General features: G+C 40.1%; 1 protein-coding gene across 1 annotated transcript; it reads left to right on the forward strand.

Annotated features, from left to right (window-relative positions):
- Nucleotides 1-252: 252 nt before the first annotated feature.
- On the forward strand, nucleotides 253-12,473 carry LOC121732215 (dynein axonemal assembly factor 5). The gene is made up of 12 exons (XM_042122026.1): nucleotides 253-976; nucleotides 1,669-1,852; nucleotides 2,755-2,972; nucleotides 3,747-3,904; nucleotides 4,392-4,592; nucleotides 5,592-5,742; nucleotides 6,200-6,364; nucleotides 8,425-8,616; nucleotides 8,700-8,833; nucleotides 9,768-9,960; nucleotides 10,722-10,913; nucleotides 12,045-12,473. Exons 1-12 carry the CDS (start codon nucleotides 340-342, stop codon nucleotides 12,173-12,175), a joined length of 2,556 nt encoding a protein of 851 aa, XP_041977960.1. The 5' UTR covers nucleotides 253-339; the 3' UTR covers nucleotides 12,176-12,473.
- The last annotated feature ends 208 nt before the right edge of the window (nucleotides 12,474-12,681 follow it).

Below are 12,681 nucleotides of genomic sequence, written 5' to 3' on the forward strand. Positions count from 1 at the left end.
TAGGTACTTAGCACGGGGCCAGACATGGGCCAGACTGACGTGGTGTGAAGCGTCCATAGATAATAATATATTAATATAGTATTCGTTTCATTGCAGGCCAAAGGTTCTGCCTCAGAACAGGAAAATCTAAAATCTGTGGGTTCTGCATATCGTTGAAGTCGGTTTCACCGTTCACGATGGTTTCACGCCTTGCTCTTTGCAGATATAAAAAAAAAAACTATGGTTGTCATGGAAACATTCTGAAAGTTTTTGTTTATCAATAAAATTAGAGGTTATGTTGAAAATCTTGTTTCAACATTTGTATAATCGATATTCGATACAATTTTTCTCCGGCAAAATATGACTGAAAACAAGCAAACGTTGGAAAGTAATCCGCGCGCCTATTTGGAGCAATATATCTTGTCTTTGCAAAGTGATTCTAAAGCAGTCAGAAGGCGTGCATTGGTAAACATAAATGATGAAATATTTGAAAACTCAAGCAATTCAGGATGTGATCTGGCTGTGGTTTTTCCAGACATATACGCGTACATACTAAAAAGCTTTTCAGATGAGTCAGAATCATGTAGGGAAACGGCGATATCGATTGTTTCGAATTTCATAGATCGCCTGCCACTAAATGATTATTATCTTACGTACATACTTCCTGTGATCGTACGTCGAATAGGGTGTCCCGAAATAGTCGAAGAGTCTGAGGAAATTCGATTAGTGCTCATACAACTTGTGCACAAAATAATAGTGAAATATAAGGGGACGAACTACCTGACACCATTTCTAAATGATTTTACAAGCATTTTGACTAAAACCAGCACGGATCCGTTTCCGAAAGTGAAAATCGAGGCTTGTGAATGCATAATCATGCTGTCTAAATCTATGCCAAGGGATTTCCACTTTCAAGCAGAAAGTTTTGTCAAACCTGTATTATCAAACTTTCCTCATCAACATTTCAGAGTGAGGGTCGCAGCTGTAAGGGCTATAGGTATGTGTTTTTGCTTTAATTTCATTATAATTTAATTCATCAAACAAATTATGGCTAATAATTTTCCAAAATAATCTATTACACCCTGTTTATTGGTTATGCCCACGTTATGCCACAGTATAGATCCATACTCCATATCTTATATCTTTAAACAAGCAATTCTTGTATATATATATGTCGTAGGATGATTTGATAAATCCGTGTTTTCGCGAAATCCCTAGAAATTTCGCGAAAATTCGATTTATCAAATCATCCTACGACATATATAATTGGAATCTCAGAATCGGCTCCAACGATTTTCATGAAAATGTATATAGGGGGTTGCAGGGGCGACAAATCGATCTAGCTGGGAATCATTTTTAGAAAATGTCATTTTATTCGTGTTTTATCGAATACCGAGCAAAGCTCGGTCAAATAGCTAGTACTCTACTAATATAAAATATTATAAATGCGAAAGTGTGTCTGTCTGTCTGTTACCTCTTCACGCCCAAACTGCTGGACCGATTTTGCTGAAATTTGGCATAGAGATACTTTGAGTCCCATGAAAGGACATATAGTACTTTCAATCCCGAAAAAATGTCTTGTTCCGCCGCGATAAACGAGTTTTGGCGCAACGGAGTTGCGGGCGTCATCTAGTACATTATAAGTTAGGAAAGAAATAAAATCTTTAACATGTACAATAAACATTCCAGGAGCTATAGTAATGGCAGGCAACTACAAATGTTTTGAGCTGTCCATAACACCAATGGCGGAGAAGCTCTTTGATGAGAACACACAAGTCAGGCTGCAGGTGACCATGGAGGTTGGCAACTGGATGCTGAGCTACCGAGATAGATATTCATTCTGGCATAAAATGATACCATTATTGTTGACTAGGTAAGCCTTACAACTATAAGTTTGGTTTTCTTATTTTACAATAAGCAATACTGCCTTTTTTTATTTATCTTATCTTATATCTTTAAACGAGCAATTCTTGTATATTTATAATAGGAATCTCGGAATAGGCTCCAATGACTTTCATGAAATTTAGTATATAGGGGGTTTCGGGGGCGATAAATCGATCTAGCTAGGAATCATTTTTAGAAAATGTCATTTTATTCGTGTTTTATCGAATACCGAGCAAAGCTCGGTCAAATAGCTAGTTCATATTAATGAAGACATGATAAAATGTTTTTATAAAAATGATGTTATAAAATGTTAGTTATTCACTTATATCTTCATATGATATAAAACAGTGACGTGAAAAGGCAACTTTGACGTGGGAGAGCCATGTTTCGGCACGAATGGGCCGGCTCGACCGGAGAAATACCACGGGCTCACAGAAAACCGGCGTGAAACAGCGCTTGCGCTGTGTTACGCCGAGTGAGTGAGTTTACCGGAGGCCCAATCCCCTACCCTTTTCCCTTCCCTACCCGCCCCTATTTCCTTCCCTACCCTCCCCTATTCCCTTCCCTACCCTCCCCTATTACCTCTTAAAAGGCCGGCAACGCACCTGCAGCTCTTCTGATGCTGCGAGTGTCCATGGGCGACGGAAGTTGCTTTCCATCAGGTGACCCGTTTGCTCGTTTGCCCCCTTATTTTATAAAAGAAATCAGGGAATCAGAAATCAAATAATATTATCTTAGAAGAGTGAGAGATATTAATTGGGCGCATATGCCTCGGCTTCAATAACAATAACTAATATAATAGTTAAGAAATAGGACTACCATCACCTAAATTGGTGTTTGTGATGATTCTCATTCATAGCTCTTGATGTTAAAATAATATGCATTTTTCAGCTTGAGTGATGTAATGGCAGATGTAAGAGTGGCAGCAACTAATCTCTGGAATGACATTGGGCTTCAATATATGGAGGAGAATGAGGAAGATTTGAAGAAGAAAACAGATTTCCTCAAAGATGTGCCCTCACACTACCCTGATGTGAAGAGACCAAATTTAGGATGCAGGGCCTTGGTACAAAGCAATATTGGCAAGATAGTTCCTGCTATTGGAAGAGGTATTTAAAGCAAAAATAACAAAATTACCATTTGTTTTTTTTTTATCAATTTTATTTGAGGCTTTTGACACAATAACTATTTTGTATTATATCTATAATAAAATATCTCAATGTTTAAAACTTAGGTTTGACTCATCAGATCTAGCGACAAGCTTTTATTATCATGCAAATTGTATAAAATATTGAGGATTATAACTTAATAGTTAAAAATTTTAAGGAGTTTATTTTCTTCTTTTTAGACTATTTAAATAAAAGCTTTTTTTCAAAATATTTTTGTTTATAATTTATTTGAGTTACTCTCAAAATGCTTTTTCATTTCATATCCAAATTGTAGGACTGCATAAAAAATAATTATTTCGCCATCTTGGATGGTCGGCCATATTGGATTTAGAGTGATTTCACATACCATATCGTGCATGGTCATCCAAATTAAACGCGTATGCAAAATTTCAGCTCAATCGGTTAAATATATCTGCCTTAAAATTGAGTTCCAAAATTCCACCATAACATACATATTTACATACATACAGAGCAAGTTAAATAAAAGCTTTTAATAAGCAGGTGAGATGTACTACGCATGGCAGGTAGAGTGCTTCTACCACTGCAGATAGCATTACTCATAGTTTACTATAATTTAGTTCTTTCATTTAAAATATGTCCTTCCTTTTCAGGCGCTTGTTATAATTACGGCTGACGAGGCCAGAAGCTTAACTCTTTTTGTGTGATTTTATAACTGTTATTTTATGTGTGATTATAACTCTTTTTGTAATTTAGAGATGGACGGGTGGCAAGCCGACGCTCGTCTTCGCTCCGCGCAGCTGCTGTGCTGGCTGCTGCTGTGTGCGGAAGAAGGCAGCACGCAGCACTCCAGTGCTATTACCAGGATTCTGTTGCGCGGCGCTGCTGATGATGACGAGCGCGTTGTGCAAGAGGTACAAGCAAAGGCGTACCCAGGATTTCAGCTAGAGGGAGGGGGGAGAGGGGGCAGCCCATACTTGTTTCAAGAAGTGTGGGTCTGGTATATTGAAACAAAAATTATGAAAATTGACTTTAATTAATCTGACTGAAAATATATTTTGTTTCCAACACTTCATTTTGCTCAGAGTAGGTAACAGCTGTCCCCCCTCTGCCCCTACCTGGGTACGCCCATGGGTACAAGAAATAAGGATCTTTTTCAGATTAATGCCGCCATCTTGTAAAGAGTCCGATGTTTTTTATTAATGTCATCCAAGTACCATTTTACCGATTAGGAACAAACTATAGGAATTAAGTTGGCATAAGTCATAAGTATCTGTGAACAGAAGCATTTAAGCATATGTAGTAATTTTTATCAAACTAAGCTGATATGATTTCTCTCTAGTCAACAATTTTAAAATGTTATTGGACTAAATTTTTACTTTTTTTCTCAACATTTCCCAGATCAAACGCGCCTCGGAGCTGTTCGGGTATTTCATCACCCCAGATGTTTGGTGGCCGTTACTGAAGGCCGAGCTGGACTCGTGGTGTTGTTTCTTCGTGGTGGCCAATATCATCACCGGCTCAAGAGCTGATCAGCTGCAGGAGGTCATGAGTCAGCTGTGCAAGGAACTGGCTGATCCAGACAGATGTAGGACGAGAAAGGTACCTAATACCCTGGTAGATATAGACATGAAAAGGTATATGGTATTGTCATATTGGGATTTGTGTTCAAGGCGTTTTGCGGCGTCTCTAAATGAATGACCAATAGGCTTACCTGTAGATCCATAGTGTAATTACCCCTACTGTTAAGAACATTTAACGGTAGTCTTGTGTTATGTTTGCAGTATTTCATAAGGCATTTATAAGTGACAAATATTTGAACCGTACATTACAATACAACTCGGTATTACGTATAGCGTAACGACGCTTAATTGAGTTAAGTTTATTAAATTTTTAGATGTTTGCCATGAAATGCAAACTACAGCAGCTCATTACGACACTTGTAGGCATTTAGGCATTTTTAAAATTCCGATTGACGTCCTATTCCGATAGCAGATTAAAGACTATGTCGTCGTTTGGGAGCGCGATATGGCACGCGAAGTACATACACATGCGGTATCTATCATGATCTATGTCTGTGATTATTAAGCATTTTATAGTTTGTGCGTTTTATGATGATATGCGTGACACATTTTGACAATAGTAGGGAAGTTATCTGACAAAAATTAATCTATAGTTTAAAAATATCGAATCACTTCGTAAAGGAATTGCAATCGAAATTATCGATTTCGTACTGACATTTCAGTGGTGCCGGCGATTTAGATGGCCGCCCTTTTTTATCGATTTGATTTCGATTCAACAGACTCAATCTCTATTGACATAAGTTCCGTTTCATGCATATGACATTTTTCAAATGTTTTCGTAACAATAATTTTATACTCCTATTTCACAGTTAATATTTATAATTTTTATTAATAAGTTAGCATTTAGCACCTTTTCATTTTTATTCATTTACAATTATAGGAAACATTTGTTTTTGTAGATGGAATATAATTTTGATTTGTTTGTTTTCTTGTAAAAAAAAACATGAAAACTGTCAACCATATCATCTTAGAACGCACAAACCTTAATAGAGAACAATAAAAAAAATATTCATTACAGCTGAAATACCAACGCAACTTGATACATGTGAGCGAATCTCTCATGGACGTATGCGCGGCGGCGGTGTCCGCGGTCGCCGAGCAGTTGTTCATCATCAACTTTACTGTGTATGCTATGCCCAGTGATGAGAAGATACAGTTTATGGCTTTCGGTATGTCATAACTCATAAGTCATAACAAACGCATACCGGACTAAAAAAATTGCTATTGAACACAAAATGCAGTGTATACATTAAAAATATATAATAAGCGTAATTACTTATTAGTAAATTATGCTCTGTATATTTTTTTTATTAGGGCCCATAAGACGAATTTTTGACAGCTTATTCATTATAATTGGATTAGTAGCATAGGCGCTATGGTAACAAAAGCAAGCTTTTTTGCCTTCTTGTATTTGGCAAAAATTTATGTTTTTAAATTTATAGGTAAGTGTAGTATAGTGATACCTATGTAGTATCTTGATATATCTTAACCGTATATAAGCTGTAACCACTTGATTATTATGTCATAATAAAGCCAACTATTTAACCAGGCACATCTTTAATTTCTCGCTAACACCCATCCTTACATAAGTAGCGTTTTATATAATATGGCATATTATTTTCACAGGCAACTTGGACAAGCTGCGCCATATAACAGGGTGTGGTCTGAGTATAAGCGCTCTATACGAGAGACATATACACCGCGTGCTGTCCGCTATAACCAGTGAGCCGCTCACATGGACGCTGCTCACTCCCGACTGCGCTCTGCTGGACTGTGTTATGTTGCACTCAGGTAAACGTCATATTTATAGTAACTATAAGGTAAGGGTGTGGTGCGAGTATCAGCGCTCTATACGAGAGACACATACACCGTGTGCTGTCCGCTATAACCAGTGAGCCGCTCACATGGACGCTGCTCACTCCCGACTGCGCGCTGTTGGACTGTGTGATGTTACACTCAGGTATACGTTATATTACTTGTAGCAACTATAAGGGTATGGTGCGAGTATCAGCGCTCTATACGAGAGACACATACACCGTGTGCTGTCCGCTATAACCAGTGAGCCGCTCACATGGACGCTGCTCACTTCCGACTGCGCGCTGTTGGACTGTGTGATGTTACACTCAGGTATACGTTATATTACTTGTAGCAACTATAAGGGTATGGTGCGAGTATCAGCGCTCTATACGAGAGACACATACACCGTGTGCTGTCCGCTATAACCAGTGAGCCGCTCACATGGACGCTGCTCACTCCCGACTGCGCGCTGTTGGACTGTGTGATGTTACACTCAGGTATACGTTATATTACTTGTAGCAACTATAAGGGTATGGTGCGAGTATCAGCGCTCTATACGAGAGACACATACACCGCGTGCTGTCCGCTATAACCAGTGAGCCGCTCACATGGACGCTGCTCACTTCCGACTGCGCGCTGTTGGACTGTGTGATGTTACACTCAGGTATACGTTATATTACTTGTAGCAACTATAAGGGTATGGTGCGAGTATCAGCGCTCTATACGAGAGACACATACACCGTGTGCTGTCCGCTATAACCAGTGAGCCGCTCACATGGACGCTGCTCACTCCCGACTGCGCGCTGTTGGACTGTGTGATGTTACACTCAGGTATACGTTATATTACTTGTAGCAACTATAAGGGTATGGTGCGAGTATCAGCGCTCTATACGAGAGACACATACACCGCGTGCTGTCCGCTATAACCAGTGAGCCGCTCACATGGACGCTGCTCACTCCCGACTGCGCGCTGTTGGACTGTGTGATGTTACACTCAGGTATACGTTATATTACTTGTAGCAACTATAAGGGTATGGTGCGAGTATCAGCGCTCTATACGAGAGACACATACACCGTGTGCTGTCCGCTATAACCAGTGAGCCGCTGCTTACTACACTTACACCGGACTACTGTTGCTGGATTGTACTGTGTTGCACTCAGGTATTATATTATACATACTCCCGGACTTTTGATATTGGTAAAACTCGCACCACGCCCTCACCTTAGTAAGGGCGTGGTGCGAACATTAGCGTTCTATATCTTAGTAAATGGGTATGAAAATCACATAATCTATACTAATAATATAAATGCGAAAGTATCTCTGTCTGTCTGTCTGTCTCGCTTTCACGCCAAAACTACCGAACCGATTGTAATGAAATTTTGTATACAGATAGTCTAAAGCCTGAAAAAGGACATAGGTTACTTTTTTACTGGAAAAAAGGGTTGTAAGGGGGTGAAAATACGAAAATTTGTTCAAATTAAGTTAGTTCCTTAGTTAAAATTCATACTAGATGGCGCCGTGCGTCTTTTACATCGCGCTAACGCTTGCCCAACATCTTTCTATAAGAGGTGGTATCATCATACATCCGACTGTCGATTTTTTTCGAATGTTATTTCTTTTTTACGTTATTTAATAAGTCAGTACTTTATATTATATACAGTGACGTAACCTTAAACCTATCAATGATAAATAGTTAATGGGTAAAGTTGTGTAATTGGGGGGCTAAATAAGCTTAAAAATTTGGCATAAAATATAAAGTTTCATTTTAAAAAATGAAATATTATGTGCACACTGCACAGCTGTTTTGATTTAAGGGGTACCAGGGTTTTTTTTTATAAAAGCTTTTGACACCAATTTTTTTGACATCGCGCGCTATAAACTGAAGTCCACGCGGACGAAGTCGCGGGCAACAGCTAGTATTTACATAAATTTTAATGCCTGTCGTAGACATATCGTAGCTGGTCATCATATTTATGGCACAGTATGTGCCGACCTAAGCATACCTTGTGGCCAACATTTTTTTGTCACTCAATTTCTTCTTTGACGGTTCCAGGTTCTGCTTTAGGCTCCCAGCTGCATCTGCTAGCTCCCCTCCTAAAAGAGACGCTCGGGACACCGAAGGTGGATCCAGAAGTCAAGCTGAAGATATTCACGGCTCTGTCCACGGTGTTGCTGCAGCGACAGAAGAACTTCAGTAAATGCGATCAAGACAAGTTGGAGGCGTTCTTGAATATTGTTATAAAGGGTGAGGGGTTTTTTTTTTTTAAATTTCAAAAAATAGTATACGCAAAGGTTTCGTATGAAGGAGTAAATAATCTTTATATACAGAGGTGATCCTGCCCAACCTGGTGTGGACACCGGGTCGCACGGCGGAGGCGACGCGCACGGCCGCGGTGGCGTGTCTGTGCGCCGCGCTGCAGGATGACGTCACACAAGATGGCGGCGGTGATACGCAGGGGGAGGTACTATCCGAGTTGGTCGCGACTCGCGATGCACAATGTACTCCTGTACATTAAAAAGCAATAGTTTATGCAAGCCTCATGAGGCCTCTGTTTGGCCGTGGAGGGTAGTTGGCCCCCACAGAGAAGAGCATGCAGCCAGCAGGCGCTCGCGTAGCCGTGGTGTAATCTCACGCGATCCCGTAGCCCGCCTAGGGCGTATAGTGGAGTGCCACCGAGTTTTTAGTGGGTAGGAACTGCGTCCACCACCATCTTCAGATGCAGCAGAGACCCACATACTTGCGGCAGGACCCCACAAGATGCATAGCATTTACTTGGCGAAAAAAAAGGGGGAGGTACTATCGGAGAAATTGATTCAAAGGTTCGTAATGGGGATTTTTGCCAAATTATCTCGCTAGGTGTCGCGAATACTATGATCCTTTTCGATTATCAGTAATACTTTTTTTTAATGTGAAGTGTAGTGAACCAATGCGACGTCACGATAACATTCGATTCTACCTGGAAAACTTTAAAATTTATAGTAGATAAAGATCATATAAATACCGTCCTCTTCTCATAAAATCTTCCCAATTAACAAATACCGACAAATATTGACTTCATATAATCTAATCAAATAACGTTATTTGATTAGGTTATATAAAAAAAAATTATGATATTATCAACATAATTAGTTTTGGAATATCTTATTTTATCAGTTATGGAACGAAGAGTTGACATACGGACAGACAGGAAGACATATAGACAGTAAATTTTTAGAGCTGTATCCTCTAACAATAACTATGAAACTATTGACTCTATGTAACTTGATTTAATAAACTATTTCATTTCATTTCATTTCAATAACAAAATTATTACGAGCTATTTAATGTTCCATTTCTTTATATAACTCTTTATGGTATATTTAAAACAAATAAATAAATAGAGTCCTTTTCGGCAGGTTGTGAACCTATTCCCCAGTAAGGAGAGTCTAGAGCCGTTTTTGGACGAGATGGTCCCTCTGCTGGTGGGACTGGTCGACGACAACTCGTCACTAACGCGCCAACACACACTCCGAGCTATATGCAGCTTGGCCGAGCTCGCTCACAAGTGGGAATGCTTTACCGCTGATATGCTACATAAGCTGTACTTTGGTGAGTTATTTTCTTAAAAAGTTTTAGAAACATATTAAAAATCTGAATACGCATCTCATTTCAGACTCAAATGACATGACGCATGATAATTATGATTCGCGAATCATCTCTCTTGACAGATAAATTAGGTAACCAGTCTATCTCGTCCTGGCTAAATAAAAAAACAATTCTGTTTTTTGATGCGGGAATTTATACCGCGTTTCAGACTTGCTAAAAAGTGTTGTTGAGACCGCGCTACACGACACTACGCGGCAGCGACGCAACACGACGATTTTATAAACCTGGGCCCGTACGACGAAACTGTTTTGAGACTCAAACAATCGAATGAGAATGCTGCGTCCTGCTCTAACAACATCGTTTCACGTTCGTTAGAGTAGGACGCGGTATTCTCGTTAGATTGTTTGAGTCTCAAAACGGTTTCGTGGTACGGGCCCTGAGTCTGAATTTTGCAAACGTCAGTTTTATGGAACGTGAAGTGTTGCGTCGTGTTGTGTCGCTTTAGTGCGGTCTTGCTTTTAGGCATAATCTAAAATAAGATTTAAGCTTAAAACTGGATAAACTGAAGACTGCTTTGTGTTAGTTTGTCCCTGTCTGTAAAATACAAACACTTGTAGGACGAGTAAACAAAACACAAAATACTGTATCACTAAACACTTACTTTGTGCGGTAGAGAACTGCCCCCGCGCCGCGCCTTACGTCCCACCAGTTTGTCTATCTTTATTTATCAATACATTACACTGTCTAATAAAACTTATTCCCAGTGGTTCTCAAGCGTCTCGACGACTGTACGCCCGCGGTGCGGTCGAGCGCGGCGCGCACGCTACCCGTGCTATACTCGCGCCGCCCCCGCGACTACGACACGTGCGTGTTCGCCGCGCACGTCGACGCGCTCTACGCCGCCATGTTGGTGCATTTGGACGACGTGGATGAGACGTTTAGAGGAGAGATGCTAGGTTTGTTATTTATTTTCGTAAAAAAATTACTTGAGAGGTGTCAAGAGACACCCGGATGGAACGAAGTTATAAAATAAAAGTACATGCGGTATCTATCTTGATCTTTGTCTGTGGCAAAAAGTATCGGTCAAAAACTGTCGTGGCGTATACCCCCTTTCCTTTCGCAACGCGCGATTAGCGATAAGGAACTTCGTTCAAACTTCGTTCAAAAAAACATCGAGGAAATTGATTTCTAGGCAGTTGACGGACCTACCCTACGTCATGTGGTCGACTTATGTCAATTCAATGTTAGCTGTGATCGGTCGGATGGGTTTGACTCACTGACCTCCATTATACAAGTACGCTGGACTAATGATACCTTTTGAAATGACAGCTATTTTTTGTGCCTATTTGAAGCGGAATCAGCTCCCCCAATATTCGGGAAGAGAACTAAATTTGACGTAAAAATGATGTTTGAAAGTCGCTATATTGGCGCTGATTGCAGTAGTGGGAGTACTTGGAACTAATACGAGTTTCTACCATGGAGGTATACTATTATCTGTGGTTTCTACAACCAATAGCGATTGAGCGGCCATTTGCAAGTTATGTCAGATTTAGTTCTCTTCCCGAATATTGGGGGAGCTGATTCCGCTTCAAATAGGCACAAAATATATCTGGGTATCATCAGTCCAGCGTACTTGTATAATGGAGGTCAGTGGTTTGACTTAACACGACGAAGTTACTTAGGTCCGCCATCTGCCTACGAATCGACTTCTCTCATAGTACAAAGCGGTGCGGTCTAGCGCGACTTGCGCTATACTCGCGCCGCCCCGTGATTACGACGCGTGCGTATGCAATGCGTGCGTGTTTGCCGCGCACGTCCACGCGCTGTATTGATGCGATCCATCCAGCGATGACGCGTCCATGTTGATGCATTTGGACGACGTTTAGAGGACCGCTGCATTAACTTTATTGCACGCGGGATATTATATTTAGCTAGCAAAGATAGATAAGATAGCGAAGTTATTTTATGACATGGAGTGTTCAGTATTGTAAGAGACTGCTAAGCGTTACGTTATATCGACCTAAAATCACGTAATTCGTTTTATATCGACCTATCAAATTATTAAAAGCACGTAATTTCATTTTCAGAGGCTCTCCTCAAAGTGAGTGACGTTGACCCAAGACTCCTGATGAAGAAAGTGACGGCGAATATACATTTGTACAGAAATAAAGCGGCGTACGAAAAGTTGAAGAAACACTTAGAAACCATCATAAGTTGAACGGGGACTATTTTGCAGGAGTTGTTAACTTGTTCTTAAACACACCTTTTTCTTTTCACGTTTTGTGTGATCTTGCATTGTAACTTATAATGTGATTTTATGCGGATGATTAGCTATGCTCCAAACCCCGAGGCGAAACCAGAATGACAAAATGGTGTATGATCTGATAACTGACCTCGTAGTTTCGAAGATTAGAATAGTTCATTATTTCATGTAGTCATCTCATTTAGTTTATGATGTAATATGCTAGAAGTTGATTTGTAGGCAGATGGCGGACCTACCTAATTTCGTCGCGTTATGTCAAACTCTGTAGACAGCTGATCACGAGTCACGACCATAAAGTTAATATACCTAGCGGCATAGCTGGGCATGAACTCGTTAATCCGTTAATCGTTAATTAACGAAGTTAACATTTTGATTAACGGATTAACTTTTAAGTTAAAAATATTAACGGACTCGTTAACTTCCGTTAATATGCAGAAGTCCGTTAATCGTTAATCCAATGC

Source organism: Aricia agestis, chromosome 12 (assembly GCF_905147365.1).
Source record: "Aricia agestis chromosome 12, ilAriAges1.1, whole genome shotgun sequence".
NCBI lineage: Eukaryota > Metazoa > Arthropoda > Insecta > Lepidoptera > Lycaenidae > Aricia > Aricia agestis.

What these genes read in the sequence shown, in the direction of transcription:
- LOC121732215 (XM_042122026.1), top strand. Translation starts at nt 340, where the DNA reads ATGACTGAAAACAAGCAAACGTTGGAAAGTAATCCGCGCGCCTATTTG. An exon ending in AGTTCCTGCTATTGGAAGAG is followed by an intron (nt 2,973 to 3,746) that starts GTATTTAAAGCA and finishes TTTGTAATTTAG; the next exon opens with AGATGGACGGGTGGCAAGCC. An exon ending in GCGGTGATACGCAGGGGGAG is followed by an intron (nt 8,834 to 9,767) that starts GTACTATCCGAG and finishes CCTTTTCGGCAG; the next exon opens with GTTGTGAACCTATTCCCCAG.